The sequence below is a fragment of the Ascaphus truei genome, chromosome 5 (assembly GCF_040206685.1).
Source record: "Ascaphus truei isolate aAscTru1 chromosome 5, aAscTru1.hap1, whole genome shotgun sequence".
In the NCBI taxonomy this organism is placed as follows: Eukaryota; Metazoa; Chordata; class Amphibia; order Anura; family Ascaphidae; genus Ascaphus; species Ascaphus truei.
The window spans coordinates 18,665,912-18,690,938 of record NC_134487.1 but is presented as its reverse complement, the minus strand read 5'-3'; the positions used below and the strand labels follow the sequence as shown (position 1 = coordinate 18,690,938).

Genomic DNA, 25,027 nt, shown 5'->3' with positions numbered 1-25,027 from the left:
ATGTATCTTTACAGAATATTGTCTTGAATGTGTGGGTTTGGGATTTAATCCTTAAAGCTGCAGTTCAGTCTTTTTTTTATTTATTTTTTTAATTAATTTTTTTACTTTAATAGTTTCTTGTGGGCAATCTCTAATTACCTAAAGAACTGCATAGCTGCCGGTCAATTCGTTCTCCGTCTATTGATCGGCAAAGTTTGGCGACATCTTTAAATATGGGGAATGTAAATCGTTGCTATAGGAACAAGCATGCTTGTTAAAATAGAAAACAAGAAAATTGGTCTTTCAAAGTTGAAAATGCTAAAAGTATTTTTTTTACTACAGAACTGATTTATTAAAAAAACACACATGCAGGATATTGCCTGAACTGCAGCTTTAAATAGGGTTTTCATTCAAATGAATATCGCTAGAGCGGGAGTGGCCAACTCCAGTCCTCAAGGGCCACCAACAGGTCAGGTTTTAAGCATATTCCTGCTTCAGCACAGGTGGCTCAATTAGTCCCAGCTTCAGCACAGATGGCTCAATCGAGCCACTGATTGAGCCACCTGTGCTGAAGCAGGGATATCCTTAAAACCTGACCTGTTGGTGGCCCTTGAGGACTGGAGTTGGCCGCCCCTGTAATAGTCATGTGGCTTAATATATTACATAAAGCAAGATCTTATTCAAGCGACATTTCTTTCAACTATAGTACAATGGTTACCGCATTTGCTTTTATTTTGTAAGAGGTCTTGCAATTGGGAAGGCTATTGAATTATTTTCTCGTTTAAAATCAAAACCGCCCCATGCTTAATCTTTCCACATATGATTTATATGCTACAATAGAACGTTTTTTTAATTTTATTTCTGTCAAACACTGAGACGAGGATCTCAAAATTGGTCATTTTCTGCACACTTCAAAGAGATTTTGTTGAAGCCAAAACTGTATATTAAATATTTCATGTACGGTGACCAGGATTGAGCCTCCGTGCGATTAGCATAAAAATGTGTTATGCTATTTAAATCTCGAGATATGAATTGATTTATATATGTTTCCGTTAGCCACCTACATTGATTGCGTGATATAAAGGGATGTGCACACAATTGGCTCTATTAAAATGGTGATCCATAAGACTTAGTGTGTAATTGGGTGTTTAACTGATACTCGGCAATAAAACAGAGATCCAACAGCCAAAGGTTTGTTTTTAGGAAGTGTGTGAGACAGATCTAAAAAAAAAAACAACAACGGAGATTAAAGTGATTAGCAAGGGAAAAAACACATTAGTCCACAAAGAGTGTCGTTAAAGTTGATTTTGCAGTTACTGCTCTTTCTTTGGCTGTAAAATGCCGTTGCATTTAAATGATGGGGTCTTTGTTCTATTATAAAAGTCTGTCTCACACAGAGTGAGGAGGACAAAGCGATGCTATCCATAGATAAGCATGTTTTTATGTCATATTATATCTTGGACATGCTGCTCCTATTCTTGTGAATCCTTTCTTCAGAATCTGTTTTTCTAGATTCCGTAAAAACAGGTTTCCAGAGAAGGAATAAAATGTCCAGAAAGGATGGCTAGCTAAACCAGAGAAGGAATAACGTGTCTAGAAAGGATGACTGGAGAAACCGGAGAAGGAATAACATGTCTAGAAAGGATGGCTAAAGAAACCAGAGAAGGAATAACATGTCTAGAAAGGATGGCTAAAGAAACCGGAGAAGGAATAACATGTCTAGAAAGGATGGCTAAAGAAACCTGAGAAGGGATAACATATCTAGAAAGGATTGCTAGAGAAACCTGAAAAGGAATAACATGTCTAGAAAGGACAGCTAGAGAAACCAGAGAAGGAATAACATGCCTAGAAAGGATGACTAGAGAAACCAGAGAAGGAATAAATGCCTAGAAAGGATGGTTAGGGAAACCAGAGAAGGAATAAAATGTCTAGATAGGATGGCTAGGGAAACCAGAGAAGGAATAAAATGTCTAGAAAGGATGGCTAGGGAAACCAGAGAAGGAATAAAATGTCTAGAAAGGATAGCTAGAGAAACCAGAGGAATAACACGTCTAGAAAGGATGGCTAGAGAAACCAGAGGAATAACATGTCTAGAAAGGATGGCTAGAGAAACAAGAGAAGATGAATAACAAGATGAATATCGCTAAGTCCTGCACCGTTAGACAAGCAGGCAGTCACTTTTACTAAAGGATACTGTATGTTAGGGTAACAATTTTGTATCAAAACTCTTTCAATGGGAATCACGCAGGACAGGGAGAGTATAATAAATGTATCAATGTTATTTGCATACAAATATTCAAAAATGATGCAAATGAAGACATTTTTATTTTGACCAGATGTCATCTTATACTGTACTTGCTGTGTTTCCACTTTATCTGTTTGGGCTGCGGTGCCTGCAAAAATGAGTTTAAACAAAGAAACAAGTGTGGGTATTTATGTATGTCTTTATTTATATAGCGTTATTAATGTACATAGCGCTTCACAGTAGTAATACACGTGACAATCATATAGATAACAAATAATACAAATAACAGATCATGGGAATAAGTGCTTCGGACAAAAATGTAACATTTAGGAAAAGGAGTCCCTGCTCCGAGGAGCTTACAATCTAATTGGTAGGTAGAAAGAACGACAGAGACAGTAGGTAAAAAATATTTCCGTGTGCGTTCAAGAGTTTGCAAAGATTCTCGCTGAGTTTAAGCACAGATTGTAAATCGCCCAAAGCATTGTTACCAAGGAAACATAAAAAAAAAACTAATGGTGTCAATCACTTGTTTAACCTATTAAACATGCCACTGTCCTTGGTTCTCTTTGGACCTCGGACCACTTTAAGTGTTGCCACCAGCACCATTTTATTTATTTATTTATTTTTTATCTTGGGTACGTTTCCAAATGAGTGAATTCCATTTTCACCACTGTGGAAAATATGTCATAAAAAAGGGAACATTTCTAAGAAGTAGAATGTTGATATCAGATGGAAAGTGCAGAGCGTTTCAGAAAGAAAAGACAAACAATAAAGAAATTAACAATTTGTTCAGTCATCGGGAGAATTTGAATTTTTACAATGAAGCGCCTTGTTCTATAAAGAGGGACACTGCCCCGTTTGGTGAAACTGCGCCCCGTGCAATAAGGCGCTATGGGGCACATGCTATCGTGCCCGCTCCAACTTCAATTCCTGTTTAAGTCAGTAGGAGTTAACGCAGCAAGGGGCGAAATCACCTTTAAATAGCACTTGATCCATGTGCCCCTAAGGATAATATATAATTAGATTATAATTAAGCTCTTAACAGCACTGTATCTTTTTTTGCCGTTTTATTCCTCGGTATTTCATTTTATACGCACGCAGTTATTGATTAATCGCCCAATATTAAGGCGAGGGGCTGCCGATCTGTTATTTTTAACACTATTTCTCAGCCAGTACATACTGTATGCACAGCACTGACATAACTCTAGTGAGGTGTAACATTCTGCAGAGCGAGTTCTCGGGACGGGGTGCAGCGCGTGTGAACACGCGCCGATCCTTGTAGCGTAACCTTGTTTTCTGAGTGTTGCTTTTAGAGGTTGAAAAAACGTGTTCAATATTCATCCAGATTTTTGGGGTTTTCACTCAAAGTGATGGGTTTAAAATTGCCATTGACTTTAATAGCAGTTTTTCGGGTATTAGCCAACTTAGCTTTTATTGAATCCGCCCGTACCAGGGTGTGACTTTTTTTTTCCCCCCATCGTAGGCATCTACTCAAAGAAAAACAATAAAACGCGCAACAAATCTTTACAAATATATAATATATACACTATATAAAAGCTGCCCAGCCCCCTTGCAGCAGCCCTGCTCTTTCCCTGCTTGGGGAAATCCCACGGCCCCCCAAATCGGTCAGGTCACTATGCACAGAGAGGTAATACCGGACACACATATATGTCCAGTATTTGTGTCCAAATACAGGGCAGTGTGTTTCATTACTGGACACCTGGCAACCCTAGCCTTTTCAGCTAAAAATCCGCATAGATGTGTAAAGAGATTTTCAGACGATAACAACCCAAGCAGCTGCTTTGACCTTGTATACAATTGACCCCTTAGTCTTAGAGTTTTAGCGTTCACTTACTGCCTGGACAGGGCTGTAAGACCTGTGCCTTCCTGGGATCTGCTTGGAAATGAGGCGTGTACAGTATCTCAATGTATCATTTCTGGCAAGAGATAAGCTACAGTGTAATATCCAGATGTAATCATCGATTTTTCTCTCCACTCCTCTGTTATTTACTGGGGCTCAGAAAAGTCAAAGTGCTAATGAGACGTTGGTGCTGTCAACATAGCCAGTGATAGAAAATCTGAATAATACTGTTACAACGCAGTCGTAAGGTGCAATCAATTATTCACAGATTGACATTGCAATTTAAAGCCGCAATCACACTTGCTAATTATTTGTGAAATAGCATTTTCTTTTCGATTCTGATCACACACTGTTTTGTCAAATCATCAGGAAAGGTTTAATTTAAGTAAATATTTGATGGAAAACAAGCTGTTTTTGTGTGTTACCCCTGATTTAGTTACCCCTGATTTAGTTACCCCCTGATTTAGTTACCCCTGATTTAGTTACCCCTGATTTAGTTACCCCTGATTTAGTTACCCCTTCCTTAGAACTCAGGCCCCACAATTACTGCAGGGAGTTCATTTCTGTATTTTCATCTGATTAGGATTGATCCCTCAACTCGCAAACTCACATAAGCAATGTGTACCGTAGATACCATAGAATTTATTGTGTCATTTGGTACGAAGTTTGAACAGCTTTTAAACATATATTAAGCAATATGAAGAAATATAAAAATGTAGACAATGTGTAATATGGAAACAATAATGGGAAATATTAGGCGCTCCCACACACCCAATTTAATTAGGGTTATATTCAAGTGAGAAAAAATATTTAAGTGAAAAAAGTATATATTTTGTGACTTTATAAAATACACAATGTGATAAGTCCACCGTGAAAATAAATATCGCTGTAACTCCCCGCTGTGACCCTCTGGTAGGGACTGTCTTGGTTGGTCCCAGCAGCAGGTTCATTTTTCTTCAAAATCCAGGGTGGGCGTGGAATGAGTCAACAAAAAAGAAAGGACACAGCTAAGTGCAGATGTATAAATCAAGTGAATTAATAAAATTCCTTGGCTCCTATGTGGTACCTACTCACAGTGTGGCAAGTTGTTATGGGCACATCAAAACCTTGGTATCCTGTTCTTTGGGGATCAGTAGTCGGTACCTCCTCCCGCCCCTCTCCCTGCGCAGGCGCTAGGTTTTCGCTCCAGACAATATGTCATGTGCTGGAGTTCTCACTTTATTGCACATCCAATCTAGTTGGCTCGTTGAGACTGTATTTTTTTAAATATTGCTGTGCATGCTGGTTGGATTACTTCCTATTGTTTTTATGATGTAGAATTCCAGAGGTATCTGCTTGTACTTTTTTTTTAAAGGTTTTTAAAGAGTCGCACCTGTAAAATAAGCAATGTTTTGTTTCTAGCTTCCAAAAAAAAAAAAAAAAACTGATCAGTGCCGAGTATTGTACGGATGTGGTGGAGTCCTGCATTTCGCTCGTCAACTTTTGTTGTAGGGTTTAAGGCAGGGGTGGCCAACTATAGTCCATGAAAGGCCTCATCACAGCATATGACCCTTTAGACCAGAGGTGGCCAACTCCAGTCCTCAAGGGCCACCAACATGTCAGGTTTTCAGGATATCCCTGCTTCAGCACAGGTGGCTCAGTCAAGTCTTAACTGGGCCACTGATTGAGCCAAGGGACGGAAGCAGGGATATCCTGAAAACCTGACCTGTTGGTGGCCCTTGAGGACTGGAGTTGGCCTGCCCTGGTCTAAAGGGTCATGTGCTGTGATGAGGCCTTTCGTGGACTCAATGGCGCTCTTTCCAGCACTAGGAAAACGTCTCTGCAGCACGTTTAATAAAAGCCAGCATAGATTTAAACACAAGATGATTGCAAAATGGTTGAGTTGACAATAATTCATTCAGACAATGACATTTGGATGTCTTTAGATGAGCTCGGCAGCTGCCAGAGCTGAGCTGGCAAACAAGAGGAGAACTGAATTATATGTTACTCTGAACTTAATGACAGTAGTGAACTAGATAACCTGAGCGAGTTGTAACTATAAAACCAGCATGGATAGCTATCGTGACACTTCTAAGGAAAGCACACCTAGGCAACACTATTCGGGGCTTGTTATAATACTTATTTTAGCACTGGCTAACTGCACACATGGAGTCGTCATATTGCACCAGTGCTACAGAAGCAAAATAACACACATTATACGTAATGTATACTGCTTTTATTTGGGACTGGGTGAAGTCAACTAACTGCAGTTTTATGTTAATGCAGATTTGTTTTTGATTGATGTGCAGGAAATATATATCAATAGTGGCCCTCTACTTATAATTAAACCACTTGTTAATATTGTGTTGACATTTCAAAAACAAATATAAATATAATTGTGATGATACAAACGAATTCTTTGGATGCTGCTGTAACCCAGTGGAGGATTGCTCTCTCAATCCCAGGCGAGTATGAAGAAATAGTGTTCGTAGGGAAGCGCAAACATGTGAAGACAAAAGATATAGATCTAATAGTGCAGTATTGTTAAATAACAAGTGTAGATGTCTTCTCAATGTCTATGAATTGCATACTCCAAAAGTGAGGATAGATCAATGTGCGTAGCTCGTTTGATTATCAGTCATTTATAGCATACTCTTAACGGTATTACTTTAAGACCCAATTAACTCTTAACCTATCAATAGATTGTACTTAGTGTTTATAAACCCTAAGCTATGTCACCGACACTCCTAATGAAACCAAGAAAGGTGAAACGCGTAAAGTGACGCCGACAGAGGATCCACATCCACTACGCCGACCGGAACCCCCAGATCCTGCTGACGTCACATCCGGATTTGCTGGAACGCAGCCGTGAGACGCACGCAAAGCAGAGGGGAAGCAGAAAATCTATACTAACCGGAGGCGAGATTGATTGTGTATCTAAATGCGTAATAACTTCCTAAATCATGTGTGTGTATTGTAATATACTTACCACTTTTAATACAGTTTTCTACTGTCCGCACTATGTTTGGTTCTTTGTTTTAATCACTAAAGGCATTCATTTACACATCTCCGCTGAAACCGATACACCATTCCTCACAGACGGCGAGGCATCATAAAGATACCGCTACGCACATTGATCTAGCCTCACTTTTGTGAGTATGCAATTCATAGACCTTGAGAAGACATCTACACTTGTTATTTAACAATACTGCAACACTGGAGTAGAGAGTAAAAGGAGGTGTAAAGCTGACCCACAATTATTTCAGCCAATGGCCACCTTGCCTCCCTATTGGTGATCGACATGTTTGGGGCGGTGCTCAGAGTGAACAGAGCCGCTTGTCCTCACAGCATGGTTTGAATCAGAGCCACCGTATCCTCTGCTATGCACACGCTGTGAGTTTAATCTGGATCCTACTTAAGTTCACTGTGTGCGATAAGCCATGTAACGGTCATCACCGGAGAAATGGCTGTCACCACGTGGACTTGTTTATAGTAAGTGACGTGTTGTGACTTAGAAAATAACTTTTAAGTGTTACAAAACGGGTTCATGATCAAATTTGTCGTGACCAATATTTGTAATAATTTGGACCTCGAATAGTTTATTTAAGGTTTTAACCTGTTGAAAACCACGCTGGCAAAAGGGGGCCACATGGGTGCCTACAATTTAATAAGAGTTAACCCATGGCCTCTTCAATGTCATATATATATAAATGTGTGTGTGCACATTTGCATGTCATTTCCCAGAATCCCTTGCTGCAGTGGAAGTGCTGTGTGCTGGGTGATAATGGTGAAAGACAGGGTTGCAGACCTGCCTAAGACATGCAAATGAATATACAGGAATATTTACAGTTGCTTTATGCTTTACTGTTGAGGGTTTTTGTCACTTTTTTTACCCACCATAACCTTAATAAGTGTGGTGATTACCGACTCTTATCTCATTTGAGCAAATGCCAGCAACCAACCTCACACTGATGATACCCATCAAGGTTGAAACATGTCTGTGAGTGGGTTTACTGGCTTTGCATCTCCCACGCCCTTGCTTAAAAGCTGTGTCTAAAGCAGCATGCATTGGCTAAGGGTTGCTCATGTAATGTGAGCTTGAGATAAAAGGTGGCACTGTGTGCTCATTTGCATGCCATTTCCCAGAATCCCTTGCTGCAGTGGAAGTGCTGTGTGCTGGGTGATAATGGTGAAAGACAGGGTTGCAGACCTGTCTAAGACATGCAAATGAATATACAGGAATATTTAAAGTTGCTATATATATATATATATATATATATATATATATATATATATATATATATATATATATAAAAGTATACATTACCGCATAGCAGCAAAAAGGGAGACAGCACTCAGGTGAATGAAAATAAATGTATTAAATACAGCACATAACTCCAACGTTTCGATCCCACAGGGGGATCTTCCTCAGGGTGGTCGACAAATCACCAAAAAAGCTACTCGCCGAACAAAAAAAATCTACTCGCCACCTAGTACCACACGTGTGCTGCTTGGGCCAATAGGAGCTCGCCACGATGTTAAATCCACTCGCCCGGGGCGTGCAAATGTATAGGTTTGTCGAACACTGTATATATATATATATTTACATATATATATATATATATATATATATATATATATATATATATATGTTTTTATATATATTTTGTTTCCATGTACAGTATCTACCTGGAAACATTTTGCTTTGCCCCCAGGGCCAATCCTGCCAGTATTTTCCTTTCTAGTCGGTGCATAATTCACTAAGATTTCATCCCGTCACGTTGGTTCCTTATGGGATTGCATCTGTGCACTTTTTAAATTGGTGTTTTATTATTCCTTACAAGAAGTGAGCAAAAAAATGCGCTGAACATAATAAAATGAAAAAAAAACGTTAGTCCCTCCAGGTCTGAGCTGCCCACGTGCAATAATTAATAAGAGCGTTCATACAGCGCACAATGCAGCGTGATATGGGCATAATTAATAATGAACTATTTGCACTTGGCCAACACAGATTCCAAGCCACCCAGTTCAGAGGCAGGGACATTGCAGCTAGGCCGGAGAAGTAAATACGCATGTTAATGCCTTGATATGTAATGTAATACGTTCTGTTTCTACATATAGCGTTAACAATGTATACACCTTTTTTTTTTACAATGGAAGTATAAACTGTTGAATAACGGGAGACAGTACGAAAGCAAACAGAAAGCAGATGTGCTAATTAAGAGCAGATAGGAATCCTCACCCTTCAAACCGGATCATTGAACATTTAGCCCCTCAATATTGTTTAGGCCAGGGAAGAGGTGGGGCAACTCCAGTGTTCAAGGGCCACCAACAGGTCAGGTTTTCAGGATATCCCTGCTTCAGCACAGGTGGCTCAATCAGCCACTTATTGAGTACCTGTGCTGAAGCAGGTATATCCCGAAAATCTAACTGGTTGGGCGTCTTGAGGACTGGACTTGTCTACCCCTGCCTTATAGCTGCAGACCAAGTATTATACTATATGTGTGTTTTTTTAATTTTTATAATAAATCAGTTCTATACAGGAGAAAATACTTATTTTTTTAAAACAACTCTGAATTACATTTTTAATGTATTACAATGTAACGTAACAGGCCTTTTTTTGTTTCCATAGCAACCATTTATAAAGTCACAGATACTGAATGAATACTACTCCTCTGCAGCCATTTAGTGAACCCTGTAGCCGAATCGTCGCCGATCGATCACAGGAGAACGGATCGATCGGCAACTTAGCTAATTACTTATCATTGTGTGGGTTGTATTGTTGCACATATTAAATAGATTTTTTTTTTTACATGGCAGCTTGGACGGCTGCTTTAAAGCATTGGACATACTCGTGAGCTACTGTAGATCACAGCTGTAATAAAACTGGGAATGTGCTTTGCTCCGTTTGTGATCTATAATGTTCTGCTGTGGCATGTGTGAAAACAGGACACTCCTGTCAAAATACAGTATCACTGAACTGAGCCACAGATTGAGCCACTTGTGCTGAAGCAGGGATATCCTTAAAACCTGACCTGTTGATGACCCTTCAGGACTGGAGTTGTGCAGCCCTGGTTTAGGCCCAAAATGGCCACACTGTAATCACTTTCAGAATCCCTTATCCACAAAGGCATGTTTGTTACAAGGAACACAAAGTAACACGATTAGCAGTTCAGGGATAACTTGCCAGGCTGCTGCCGCTTAAAGCAACAAAACATGTGAAATCTAATATGGTTTAAAAAAAATATTGTAATTAATTCAGTAGTATTAGACAATATACAACATTTTTTAAAATTCAACTTTTAATGCAATTTTTAATGAGTTTTGAAGCATCCTTTGATTTCTATAGCATGCTTTAGCCCACCTCCCAAGCAGTGCAAGAGCTTTGCAACACTTTCCTGTTTTTGATAATTTGTTGCCAATGTTCCCAGAAGTTTGAGCTGCAAACTGCAATAGGTAATATTACCTTAGTAATATAAGGATACATTGTAGCTGTTCTTACACTGACTGAAGGATTGGTTGAAACTGAAAGGCGGCCATTATGTTATGTAACAGGAGCACCAAACGATTGCCAGCTTAGAGAAGAATGTAGAATGATACATTGTCACACAGGGTGGGCAACCTATTTTTCAATGTGGCCACGGGTGTGGCGAATGAGAAGTGAAAATCGCCACAACGTGTACAAATAGAGAATTTAGGTTGCTTAATCGATTTAAAATAACAGTTCGAGGTCGTGTCTAGACTCCAACTGAAGGCAGAGGGGAGTATTGGATGGCTGTGTTGCGTCAATGACTCATTCAGAAAGCGGAAACCAGCACACGCGACCAGGAAAAAGTTTATTTTACTGTGGGAGCTGCAAACTCAAATTCACTGACACTTTCATGGCCAATTTGCCACTTGTGCGATTGGCGACAGGGTTTCCCATCTCTGCATTATCACATGTTTTAAATATACAAATAACAAGAGAACTCTCTTCCCATGAGCGCTAAAGGCCATGTCTATATATATACTGAGCTATATGAATCCACACACAGCTGTCTCTTACACATACATATGTACAATGTAATTCTATCCCTATATACTAATAGGGACCACACAGTATCTACACACACTAATAGTAATGCAACACTCTCTTACATTTCTACACCTACCCACACCATTGGTATACACTCCCTCTCCACACACACCTTTTGTAAAGCGCTGTATATACTGTGGGCGCTATGTAAATGTATATTTACACACACACACACACACGCATACACATGCATACACACACACATACACACACTAACATTCAGGGACCATTTAACACCTTAAGTCATAAATCTCATACTGCACAGGGGAAGGGATAGGCTTCTGTCACAGATACATTCCAGGATGCATTGTTTTTAAGTAAAAACCTTTCTTGCTTTATCTATAGTAACATCCTGGAAGAAGAGATCAGTGTATCTCGAAAACTCACAAAAGCATTTTGTTAGCCACAGAACGGTATCGTTTATTCATTTTTGATTCATATACAAATAAGAAAGAAAAATAATGTATTATAACGCTTTAAAGCTAGTCTAACCATGAATCATTTCCTCTGTCAAAGCCATGTGTTTGTCTCTGATTAATCATTTGTTAGTGAGAAATTCAACAAAACCCTTTAAAAAAAAAAAAAAAAATGGGGCCTAATTTGATATTTTTTAAGCCGTTTAGCAGGAATTCACATTTTCTAGTCACCACTTCTCTTAATCACCATTTAATAGATTCATCAACAGCAAAACGACTTGGCTTATGAAAACGTTTTAAAAACAACTTAACAATGTAATTGGCTTCCTTAAACTATCGTAACCCTGCTTCTAACAAACCCCTTTCTGTTTTGTTTTGTTGCTGCTGAAAATGAAACATGTCTGTCCTGTAATTGAGGACACGGGCGGTACAGTACTTGTCAGTAAAGTGTGTCCTCTATTCTTCGCCGACCAAGTCCTTGTCAGTGGATAATTCCTACGTTTGAGAAGCGGAGCGCCAGTCGTTCGAGGAAATCAATCCCCTACCGTCTTTCGAATGACTATGTTTAGAAACAAACGTTAAAATGTGTATTACTCATAGTTTTCTGAGTGTTGTTAAAAGGCATTAATACTCCAAATTTCCCCAGAAGGAACAGCATGAAGTTTTCATCAAAATAACACGAGTGGCTGAGTGAGTAAAAACACCAGGGGAGCCTGGTTCAAATCCCTGTGTCAGCTCCCTGTGCATCACTTTATCTCCCTGTGCCTAAGGCACCATAAACATAGATTGGAAGCTCATCTGGCCAGGGACTGTGTCTGTAAAATTCCATGTATTGCGCACTACAGTATATTGTAGTTATTAAGCGCTTTAAAGCTGCAGACCAAGCAATATCCTACATGTGTTTTTTTTTTAAATAAATCAGTTCTGTATTATGAGAAAATACTTGTAGCATTTAAAAAAAACAACAACAAAAACAACAGCTCTGAATTACATTTTTAATGTATTGTAATGTAACAGGCATTTTTTGTTCCTATAGCAACGATTTACAAAGTCACATCCCTTTCCTCTTCTGAAACAGGCTCTGGCACACCCCTTTTTCAGCCTTGCCCTCTCACTAGCAGTGCACCAATTGTATCTAGTGACTGCCTGATCACATGATCTTCCTCACAGAACTTTGCATCTTTGGTCCTCTTCTTTTGCACTGACACACATTTAGTGAACCCCAGAGCCGAATCTTTGCCGATCGATCACAAGAGAACGGATCGATCGGCAACTTAGCTAATTACTTATCATTGTGTGGATTGTATTGATACACATATTAAAGGGAGGGGGGCTGAGGGGAAATAGCAGCATGAACTGCTGCTTTAAGTCCCACTGGGAGAAAAGCGCTATTTTAACCAACTTTATTACATATAATAACTTTATTATAAATTGTGGTTCTAAACTAGATTATATTTTATTGGGATGCACATTGTCTCCTCACTTTCTTCTTTGTTTAAGCCTATATGTCTGTATTTCAGATTTTGGAGAGTGTAAAATGGGGGTTTTCTCTCACAGAAAATAATAATTGAAATTGACATCCTTAATTGTTTTTTTTTTTCTCTTAACTTCTGAGGTGAAATTAAATAAACAATTAACCCCAAAGTTTGATATTTTTTTTTATAAATATCTAATCATTTTCATTCCCCATTTGGAGGTCTTTCATTGTGTCGCCTTCCCAGTAATTTCTCCATAAACACAAATATGACCTTTTAAAGAAACAAAAGATACATAGAAAAAGCCAAAAAGCGCTAAAATGCACAAAAAGTATCAATATTACAAAAAATGACCGATAATACAAATTACCAATATTCAAGTTAAAAAAAAAGCCTATTTGTCAAATCAGGGTGGGTGCTTCTTCTTCAAGAGTACTCCCAAACTCTCATGAATTAGAAGAAAAACTGTAGAAACGAGAAGAGAAAAAACAAACACCCCTCTATGGTGTAGATTATTTTATTTATCAATAAGAAAACCATAAAACTTGGGAGTGATTCCCACTCACATTCTTGGGTGCAGCATTCAGGTGTTTTATCATCTACCAAAAATAGACAAAGACGTGGGACAACCGCCTGGAAGTCCTCTCCTTTCAGGGATCGGATCTCTTACTACGCATTTATCGGAAGATATAGATGAATTCCTTCAACCACCAGTCTCCTCATTACCCTCTCATCTCAAAGATACCATACACTTATTACAGATACTTGATAACCAGAAATGGGATGATGAGGGTATCTGGGTATCTTGTGATGTATCCTCCCTCTATAAGGCTTCGGACTTGGTGGCATTCACAGCGCTGAGCAGCGCCGACGCTCATGCTCTCCTGCTCAAGCAGGAGCATTTTTGTGTCCCTGCATGAGCATCAGCGTGCACGCTTGTGAGCCAGGTGGGAGCCGGGGCTAGCGCGACACGTCACGGCGCCGACGTCACGGACTGCCATTGGCTTTTGGCGGTCACGTGACTGGCCCTGCGCTTCCCTCAGCGGGAAAACGTAAATTTTGATGGCTGCAATTCCACACGCCTCCGCACGCCTGCGGAAGCGCCGTCTAAAGCCGTGCTGATAGGGATAATGTTTCCCCTTAGCGCGGCTCAGCACGGTTTTTTTGACCATGTCCCTGGCCTAAGGCATGGAGGCGATAAAATATTTTCTGGATCTTGATGGTGCTCTGCCCATGAAACAAAGATTTTATTCTGGAGGGCATTAGATTTATTCTTGCCCACAATTATTTTTATTTTGAAGAAACTTTTTATATACAGAAGTGTGGAACGGCCATGGGGACTAAATTTGCTCCCAGTTATGCCAATTTATTTTTGGGATTCTGGGAGCATCTATGTATTTGGAAAAATAATCCCTTTTTAAAGAATATTATACTTTGGAGAAGATTTTTAGATGACATTATTTTTATTTGGAAAGGTAAAGAGGAAGTCCTGGAAGAATTTCTGACTACCCTACAAAATTTGGAATTCGGACTAGAATTCACATATTGTAAGGATAAAATCAAAATTTAATTTTTAGATTTTAAACTCTTTCAAATTGATAATAAAAAAATCCATACTAAAATATTTAGAAAGAATGTTGATTGTAACAGATACCTGGAAGTGTCCAGTGGTCACCAGCAACAATGGATTAACAATATCTCTTTTGGACAATTCCAAAGTGTACGCAGAAATTGTTCAAGAGATGCAGACTTTCACTTGGATGCCAATGTTTTAAAAGAACATTTCAAAAAAACGAAATTATGATCCTGCAGTAATTGAATCATCTTTTTAAAAAGCTTCTGAACTAAATAGGGAAAGTTTAACTAACAATAAACGGATAAAAATGAATGATGGATTTAAAAGGGTTAGATGATACACCTAGACTCATCACCAGATTCAATGAAGGAGCAGGATCAATCAATAAGATTTTTAATCATAGACATTGGCATATTTTACAAAATGATCCTATTTTTAAAGCCAATGTATCTAATAAACCGAAAATAGTATATAAAAAGAATAAGAATCCAAAAGGTATTTTAGCCCCCACAGAATTGAAAACAAAACCTCAAGGAAATGGTCAACTATGCTGGATCCCAATGAAACCGAATGGATATTACAAATGTGGAAAGATGTGTACAACATGTACCTTTTCCGAATCACAAAATGAAACATTCCAATCAAAGATACATTGCAGAACAAAATATATTGTCTTCCTTTTGGAATGTCCTTGCGGACTCCAATACATTGGGAGGACAAAATGAACGCTAAAAGAACGTTTCAAGGAACATAAAAGGAACGTTGAGAAAGGGTTTTTATAGCACAGTGTGTCTAAACATTTCCTTGAGAATCATGACTGAAACCCAAAAGGATTGACAATTAAAGGAATTGAATGTGTTGCATTGGGTCGGAGAGGGGGAAATAGGTTAAATAAATTATGAAGAAGAGAAACCTACTGGATTTTTGAATTGCAAACTCTAACCCTGAGGGGTCTAAACATAGATATAGACTTAGCAGCATTTCTTATATAACAATATAATATCTAAATAATCTTTTTAAGAATATACTGTATTTGGTTTTTAGAATATTTTTTTAAAGTTTTTATTTTATTAATAATATTTATAATAAATATATTGTTTAAATAGTTTTAATATAGTATATAGTTTTTAGTTTTTGTATATATATTTTAAATAAGTCCCCATGGCCTATTTTTAATATTTTTAATATTTTAATATCAAATAAATCTTTCAGCATTACGAATAATATACAAATTTTTGGACTAAGGAATTAAATATAATAGGATGTAACTAGGTAATTCTAATCTTATTGAGTGTATTGTCTATGGACATATTCTATTTTTATAAGGTTGAATATTTAAAGAAATATGTAGTGTTCCATCATGATCTATATTATTCATTATTGAAGTTAAAATTATATTAGAACCAATTTGATTTAAAAAAAAATGTTTTATAAATGAAATTTTATTTGATCAATTTATTCTATTGCTAGCCATTATAAATATCTGGGTCCTGTGGCTAATGTGTGGGTTTGAGCCTTGTTTGGTGGGCAAAGTATGATCATCAATTATTCATTTATTATTTATTGTAATGTGTTATCTATAAAAGGGGATGCTTGTATCCTATAAGTCACATCTTTTTTCTGGTAATGAATATGGAATATGAATTATGTATTTCTTCTGGTAACTGTATTGATTAATGTGTTCTTTCTGGTATATGTTTTGCACTTTTCTGATATATGTCTTATGACTTATGGTAATGTATATGAACTTTTGTGTGGAGCAATCAAACATGTACTGCTATAAAAGAATACCTCTAAGTTAAGTTGGGAACTGCACCCATGCCCCTGAGGAAGAAAGGAGAGTCCTTTCGAAACGCGTAGGGCTATCTGTGGACAGGCACAGGGTCAGCACTGTGTATTGTGTCTGTTACAGCCTCCAGAAATCCCCTGGAGTCCCTCCCCCAGCACTGGAGAACAACCGAAGTGTAGCCCGGAAGTACCAGGATGCGAGCGCACTTGCACGCGACCCGACGCACCGGCAGCAGAGGAGCGAGGAGATATACAGGAGCTGCCAAGAGAAGCGCCACAAAGAAAACTGACACCTAAACTAACAAAACGCTGAGTCCAAGGGCTGAATGCAGCGCCCAAGAATCATTGGGAATCATTCCCAAGTTTTATGTTTTTCTTATTGATAAATAAAATAATCTGCACCATAGAGGGGTGTTTGTTTGTGCTCTTTTCATGTCTACAGTTTTTTTTTAAGAAACACACTCCCAGCAACTTTATAGAGAATGAAGAACTAATGGTGACATCTTGGAAATGTGTCGATGACCAGAACTGGCGCATTACACTTACCTCACCACTAATTATTGTTGCTCTTCCATGGAAGTAGACTACATTCATTTCTCCCACTCAGGGGGCTACATTTTAAGAGCTTCATATTTGCACAACTGAGAAATCGTTAGAAGAATGAAGTATATATTTTACTAGGTGTTCTGTCTTCTGCCTTGGCAACCCCCCCCTTCTCGCCTCTCTGACTTGGGCTGCTCCTCCTCCCCTTGTCACTTAGTGCAGTCCTACCCCTTTCCTGCTCTGTCTGGGTATATTTCCTGTCTTTTCAGAGTTTGCTTCTCTGTTGCACTGTTCTCCCACTGCTTCCCTGCGAGAAGCTTTTGTTATTTACCTATTCCTATTCCCATTACTATCCCTATTTCTATTACATGTTCCCATCCTCTAGTGTTGTATTTAACTTTTTTTTTTGTTTTGTTCTGAAAAAGAAAAGATTTCAGCAATAAGAGGCTTCCCTTTGCAAGGAACGTGATTGTGTTAAGATGTCTGCCTCTACTCACTAGCCACAGTGTGCATGAGTCAGAACACTAGGTATTTCCTTCTTTTGATGACACCAGTAGTAACATTCAGTAACATTCAGTTAGCAGTTACATGTACTCTCCTCCATTCACTTTCCCCAACATGATTATGTTGCAAGGTGTAATCATAAATTGATGATCATGATCATGAGTTACTAAATGTTTATGTTCTGTAAATACATGTGCGTGTACTGTAAAGAATTTAAAGCCGCGTTGGCTCTTGCCATATTTTTTGGTTTAATAAATGCCGCAGGTCATTCACCTTTTAGGCAACGTAATTACCTAAGCTGCCGATCGATTTGTTCTCCCGTGATCGCTCGACAAAGATACAGCTTCCCCGGGCATACAATATGACCACCTATTTCCAAAGAGGAAGTGCTATGGACACCTAAATTGTTGCTGTAGCAACCTAAGGGAGCTTAATACATTAAAACCAATTAAAAAGGGCACGAAGAGTCAGGAAATCATGCATTATCTAATACTATACAACTGATTTAATTACAAAAAACACATATAGGATTTAGATGGTAATGTTGCTTTAAGGTGAGAAATAGCTTGGGTGAGACTGTCCAAGGTTACTCTAGTATTGCTTAGGTCAAAAACATTCAATTTAGCACTTTTTAAAAAATACAATAAGTTGAATAATTTTTAGTTTTGACATTGATCGAGTGCATGTGAGTATATTACAGGCTTTACAGGAGTATATTACACTGCATGTGAGTATATTACAGACTTTACAGGAGTATATTACACTGCATGTGAGTATATTAGAGGCTTTACCGGAGTATATTACACTGCATGTGAGTATATTACAGGCTTTACAGGAGTATATTACACTGCATGTGAGTATATTACACTGCATGTGAGTATATTACAGGCTTTACAGGAGTATATTACACTGCGTGTGAATATATTACAGGCTTTACAGGAGTATATTACACTGCATGTGAGTATATTAGAGGCTTTACAGGAGTATATTACACTGCATGTGAGTATATTAGAGGCTTTACCGGAGTATATTACACTGCATGTGAGTATATTACAGGCTTTACATGAGTATATTACACTGCATGTGAGTATATTACAGGCTTTACAGGAGTATATTACACTGCATGTGAGTATATTACAGGCTTTACAGGAGTATATTACACTGCATGCGAGTATATTACAGGCTTTACAGGAGTATATTACAGGCTTTACAGGAGTATATTATACTGCATGTGAGTTTATTACAGGCTTTACAGGAGTATATTACATTGCATGTGAGTATATTACAGACTTTACAGGAGTATATTACACTGCATGTGAGTATATTACAGGCTTTACAGGAGTATATTACACTGCATGTGAGTATATTACAGGCTTTACAGGAGTATATTACACTGCATGTGAGTATATTACAGGCTTTACAGGAGTATATTACACTGCATGTGAGTATATTACAGGCTTTACAGGAGTATATTACACTGCATGTGAGTATATTAGAGGCTTTACCGGAGTATATTACACTGCATGTGAGTATATTACAGGCTTTACAGGAGTATATTAAACTGCATGTGAGTATATTACACTGCATGTGAGTATATTACAGGCTTTACAGGAGTATATTACACTGCATGTGAGTATATTATAGACTTTACAGGAGTATATTACACTGCATGTGAGTATATTACAGACTTTACAGGAGTATATTACACTGCATGTGAGTATATTACAGACTTTACAGGAGTATATTACACTGCATGTGAGTATATTACAGGCTTTACAGGAGTATATTACACTGCATGTGAGTATATTACAGACTTTACAGGAGTATATTACACTGCATGTGAGTATATTACAGGCTTTACAGGAGTATATTACACTGCATGTGAGTATATTACACTGCATGTGAGTATATTACAGGCTTTACAGGAGTATATTACACTGCATGTGAGTATATTACAGGCTTTACAGGAGTATATTACACTGCATGTGAGTATATTACAGACTTTACAGGAGTATATTACACTGCATGTGAGAATATTACAGGCTTTACAGGAGTATATTACACTGCATGTGAGTATATTACAGGCTTTACAGGAGTATATTACACTGCATGTGAGTATATTACAGGCTTTACAGGAGTATATTACACTGCATGTGAGTATATTACAGACTTTACAGGAGTATATTACACTGCATGTGAGTATATTACAGGCTTTACAGGAGTATATTACACTGCATGTGAGTATAATACAGGCTTTACAGGAGTATATTACACTGCATGTGAGTATATTACAGACTTTACAGGAGTATATTACACTGCATGTGAGTATATTACAGACTTTACAGGAGTATATTACACTGCATGTGAGTATATTACACTGCATGTGAGTATATTACAGGCTTTATAGGAGTATATTACACTGCATGTGAGTATATTACAGGCTTTACATGAGTATATTACACTGCATGTGAGTATATTACAGCCTGGCATCATTTTATTTTCTACATGCCTTCTGCCTGCCAGCCTGTACTGTTCTAGTTAACTTTCAATGTGTTGGGTAACGACATTTTAGGTGCTCCCTCAATAAATAGCCTGCAATGGGCAAGCAGCCAGTGGATAATTTTGCACCCTAATAGCAGCGATATAATCCCAGAGTTTGATCACCGACAGTGATATCAGAGGACAGGGTACAGTAGTATTATTTTGGACACAATCTGTATATGCGCACGTTCTTTGGGATGTTACGCCTTTTCTACTTGCCATTCGGTTCTGATACTTAAACTACGACATTTTGGCTGAATTTGAAAACAACATTCTGATTGCGCATAGTGTGTAATTAATATGGCGATGCTGGTAAACCAGAGCTAATGTTTGAGAAAATGCCTCTATTGATTCTCACTCACCAGGGACTCCATTGAAACAAGCAAAACCAATCCTTTGACAACATGAGGGCTGACCTATTACACGGCCTTTTATTGTGGGCAAGGGATCTTTAATTGTATTTTCTTAACAGCTTGTGAACACATACTCTTTATTTACTAATGTATGCTGTGTGGTTTACCGGAAATATGGAAATTTGCCAATTTACTCCATATGCCCAATTTCATTTATGGACATCATAAAATTGTGCGTTTAGCACAAGAGTACATAAGAAATTATGCACAGCTTATGTTAAAGCTATGTAGTTTAAATTGTATAGCTCTCAAGTGTTACATCTGTGAAGCATTCTGTAACCTAATAACGTATTCCTGTCAGAATAATGAGAGCTTTTCACAGCTTCTTACATTATACCACTTAACAACATGTCTTCTTGTATGCTCTATTTATATTCGTACCCCTGAGTTCAATTTAAGGTGATGGATATGGTGCATTTGAGTTAATACACACGCTTTCTTTACAGCCACACTCTATCTGTCCTTGATGTCAAATACAAGGAGGGGGGAAAAAGTGTACATTTCAAGTAGCACTATTGTATGAATATGATTTTTATATTAAAAAAAAAATGTTTAAAGGATTTGTACATTACCAAACTCACGGGGGAACAGTGAATATTGCTTGGAACAATATTCAACAAATTGAAATGAAAATCAGCTAACCAATGGAATATTAGATTTATAGAGTGTCTTTGCTTTTCTTTCGTTTCTTTTGCGCTGGTTCTCAAAACGAACAATGTCTGCAAGCGAGTTTAAGTGACCAAGCTGAAGTACTATGGTCCGATAACACAGTGGGAAGTGGGAAGTGTGGTACATTGAGAAAGTGCTGGGTTTTAACTATACATGGTTATAGGTTTGTTTACCCAGCTATAACTGGATAACGATTATCAATATAATTATATTCTCGCTATTGTCCCCTGGAGGTTTCCTTGGAGACCAAGGTAAATATATTTGGTGCCAAGATTGCAACCTAGTGCTGAATACACAAGTTATCCCGACACATAATTGGAAAGGGAGTTGTAATTGAGAGGTGCTATATAGCACTTAATGTAAGTTTGAAACAAGGGTATTAATGAAGAAGCCCTAATTACCGACATTTCTATGGGATGATGGGTGATGCAACAACTCATTCACGTGGTTGTTTTGGCCAATTTACTGGTGTAGGAAAGTGAATGGTTCGTTAGAGAAATGTCTGCACTTCTTTGTAATTACCTTACCAGAACTTACAACTTGAAGGCCAATCGTCACAGTTTCTTAATCAGGTTTTTATGCGGTAGGTTAGTAGCCTATTTGTCTGATAAAATCCAGGTTAAGAAGAATGTGGTAATGTTCGGCTTTCATTATCTGGGAATACACTGCTAGTTGGGTCAACTTGCATCAATTTGAAAGGGACATGTACCGCTTTATACACACACTAGCGTATCAAACGCCTATCTACAGTAGGAGTTTTGAAGGGTTATTAATTAAACATTAACGCATTTTATTTTTACTTATATTTTTTTGTAATCAAAGATTTCTCTGAAGACACAATTGTCAATTACTGGGTTCTTTTCCAACACTGTAATAAGTGAATCAAATGATCAGACTCAAGATAGAACAACATATCATGTCCATGGCTAAAAAATGGCTTAGGTAGGGGAAGGCATATTTTATCAAACGTTTGGCCTTGTGACTTATTGACGGTCATTGAAAAAGCCAATCGTATGGGAAATTGTTTTAGTTTGAACCTGAATGGTAAATCACTGGCTGTCTCTGGGTGAGTGACAGGCCATTCAGCCTATCACAGAATGATGTGCACACATCCTTAGAGAAATATATATAGAGATTTTGTTTGAGGTTTCCTTGGAGTCTAAACTGCCGGATAAAATTCAAGGTCTTAATGAAAAATGTCCTGTCTCTGTTTTTGAAATGATGGTTACAGGGCACACTCAACTAGGGAAAAGACTCATGTCTGGCTGTAGAAGTGTGTTGTAGCAGATTTAAAGTCTGTGTCAGTACAATTTACACACCTTTTTGGAAGAGAAAATAAAATGTTAAGAGAGCTTTTTTGTATTTTATTGGTTATTTTGCTTTTATGTTTTTACTGATCGTAATGTATAGCACACTAAAAAGCAAATTGCTCTTTAGTGGGGGGAAAAAACAGGTAGAAACTGTTATTTTAGTACTGCAGAAATACTGGGATAAAGGGGTAATCTTCACCAGAACTTTGTATGTGTGTATATATATATATATATATATATATATATATATATATATATATATATATATATATATAGCACTAGTTACGCAGCACTGTACAATTTCTTTACAATTACAGAACAATACTGTAAGCAACAAAATAGAGTAAGACCTGGCACACAAAAATAAGAACCAAGAAAACTGTAAAAATAGAACAAAAAATAAAGAATAAAGTGCGTCCAGTTAGATTGCCGAAAGTCTCTCGCCGTTCGACAAAAAAAGTCACGTAAATATCAGCAGGCAAGCTGGGCAATTCAGAATAAACATTAATAAATACAATTATAACCAGCCAAATTACGGACGTTTCGGTCCTGCAGAGGAACCTTCATCAGGGTTATACCTTCGCTGACCATACGCTCCCTTTTCATGTTTTGTAGGAACACTTCGCTCTATAATGAATTAGAGAAAGACGAAATTCTCATTGGACATAATGGAGAACAGGCCGCCCATTATATCGAACAATGAAGATAAATCCAGTCTGCCACTGGAAAAATCCAACAGCCCCACCAATGGGAGCAGAGAACCGTGTGATTCAGGTACGTTTATTTAAAAACAAGTCACTTCCATTTTCCTGGAAAAGTTAATGAATTCCGCTTTATGCTTAGAAACATTCTTAAACAGCTGATGTTGTTGTGTACACACAGCATATGTGCCTTTTTTTTTTAGTGTGTGTTTAATTTAAACAAATTTGTCAACATTTATAATGTCCCAAAGGCAGCTTTTTTTAACCATGGGTTTGGATATATGTCGGTGTTCAATGTATCCTTAGTGCATTCTTATTTGACACATGCGGTAGATTTCTAATGCAGAAATGTGAACACAAATGCTCCTTTTACAAAAAAAATGAACTATGTAAATGGTTGGTCATTGCGCAATGAGCTGCTGAATTCTCAGAATCATGAGCCTCCATATACAGTGTGTCCAAGGAATGAGAATGGGAGGCTTGGTAAGAAGAGAAACATTCAAACATTCTTCCGTGTGTAGCTTTGCTGAGATATATATATATATATATATATATATATATATCGTTGCTAAACTGATTGCGAAGATTCTCCCATCCTGAGCAGTGGTGCTTGTATCCTCACAGGTACTCGCCCAGGCATTTAAAACATTGGAGTTTCCACCGGCCCCCACCCCCTTGTCAGCGGCCTTTCGAGCCACTCCATCCAATTTCACAACCCTTCACTCACCCCCCTCTACTCTCCCCCTCTCCCCATTTATTTCTCATCCCCCTCTGTCCCTTACGTTTCCCCCTCTCCTCCTCACTCCCTCTGTCCCCCTCACACTTCCTCTCCCCACCTCACCCTCTCTCACTCCCCAACCTGCCCCCTCTCTTACACCCCCCTTCCTCTATTACTCAATGACCCTCCTCTCACTCAATCTCTATCCCTCAATCCCCCCCTTACACTCATTACCCCCTCCCCTGGCCGCCCACACAATTACAGTTCCACGCAATCCCCCCCACAATAATTATGCCCCAACAATAATTACCCCCCACAATAATAACCCCAAGAATACACACACTAATACCCCCCACAAAAATTCCCCCCACAGTACACACAATATAATAACCCCCCACAATAGACACAATATAATACCCCCCACCCCACAATATACACCATACACCCTTCACAAAAATACCCCCCTCCACACACACACACACACACACACACACACACACACACACACACACACACACACACAATATACAAACAATAACACACACAATTAACTTGGTGTGTTTACAATGATGATACCTGCGGGATACTCCAGCAACCGGTAGCGCCGACAGTAGATAAGGAGCCGTCCGGTCCCACACCGTCGTCGTCAGTGACGAGTCCGCTTCTGTGTTGGGTGGTGTCCGGCAGGAGTGTCCCACCTTGATAGTCTCTCTGTATGGTGATCTGGTCCCAGACCATCGGATCGCCAATTTGCCGCATCCTGGCTGTGTCCCTCTCTCTGGGCCCAGGGAAAATAAGATCCGTTACTATTTTAGGTAGCTAACAATATTTGCACTGCTTTACCTGTGCATAGTGTATCTTGGCCTTAAAGTGAGATTGCAAAACACTATTCTGCACAATAATCTTGTAGTAAAGCCAACATATACTGAATAGAAAATATTAACAAAAGGGACCTATTTGAAATAATAAACTCAAAGTAGATAAAACAGTGGAATATCATATTACCACATTTCTGGGGATTACTCAACTTGACTGTCATTTTGATGTACTTTGTAAGTAAAGTTTATCTTTTGAGTCTATTATAGTTTTAGAGTGATGTACTGTAATGCTCCTTTGTGATTTTGTGTAGGTACTGTAGCAATGTATTGGGAGGTAAAGGAGGTAAACATCGACACAGTCATTATTTCCAAAACAAACACAAGAGACATGGAAACTAAGGAAATTACTATTTTTT

At 38.3% G+C, this 25,027-nt stretch overlaps 1 protein-coding gene across 2 annotated transcripts in view; it reads left to right on the top strand.

The window, feature by feature from the left end:
- The window catches only part of SFMBT2 (Scm like with four mbt domains 2), a 287,695-nt gene that overhangs the window by 27,022 nt on the left and 235,646 nt on the right, over positions 1-25,027 (top strand). For both annotated transcript variants that reach the window (XM_075599415.1, XM_075599414.1), the window contains exon 2: positions 22,990-23,148. In XM_075599415.1, the coding sequence (XP_075455530.1) occupies positions 23,043-23,148 (106 nt within the window). In that variant the 5' untranslated portion in view covers positions 22,990-23,042. The remainder of the gene's footprint in view (positions 1-22,989; positions 23,149-25,027) is intronic.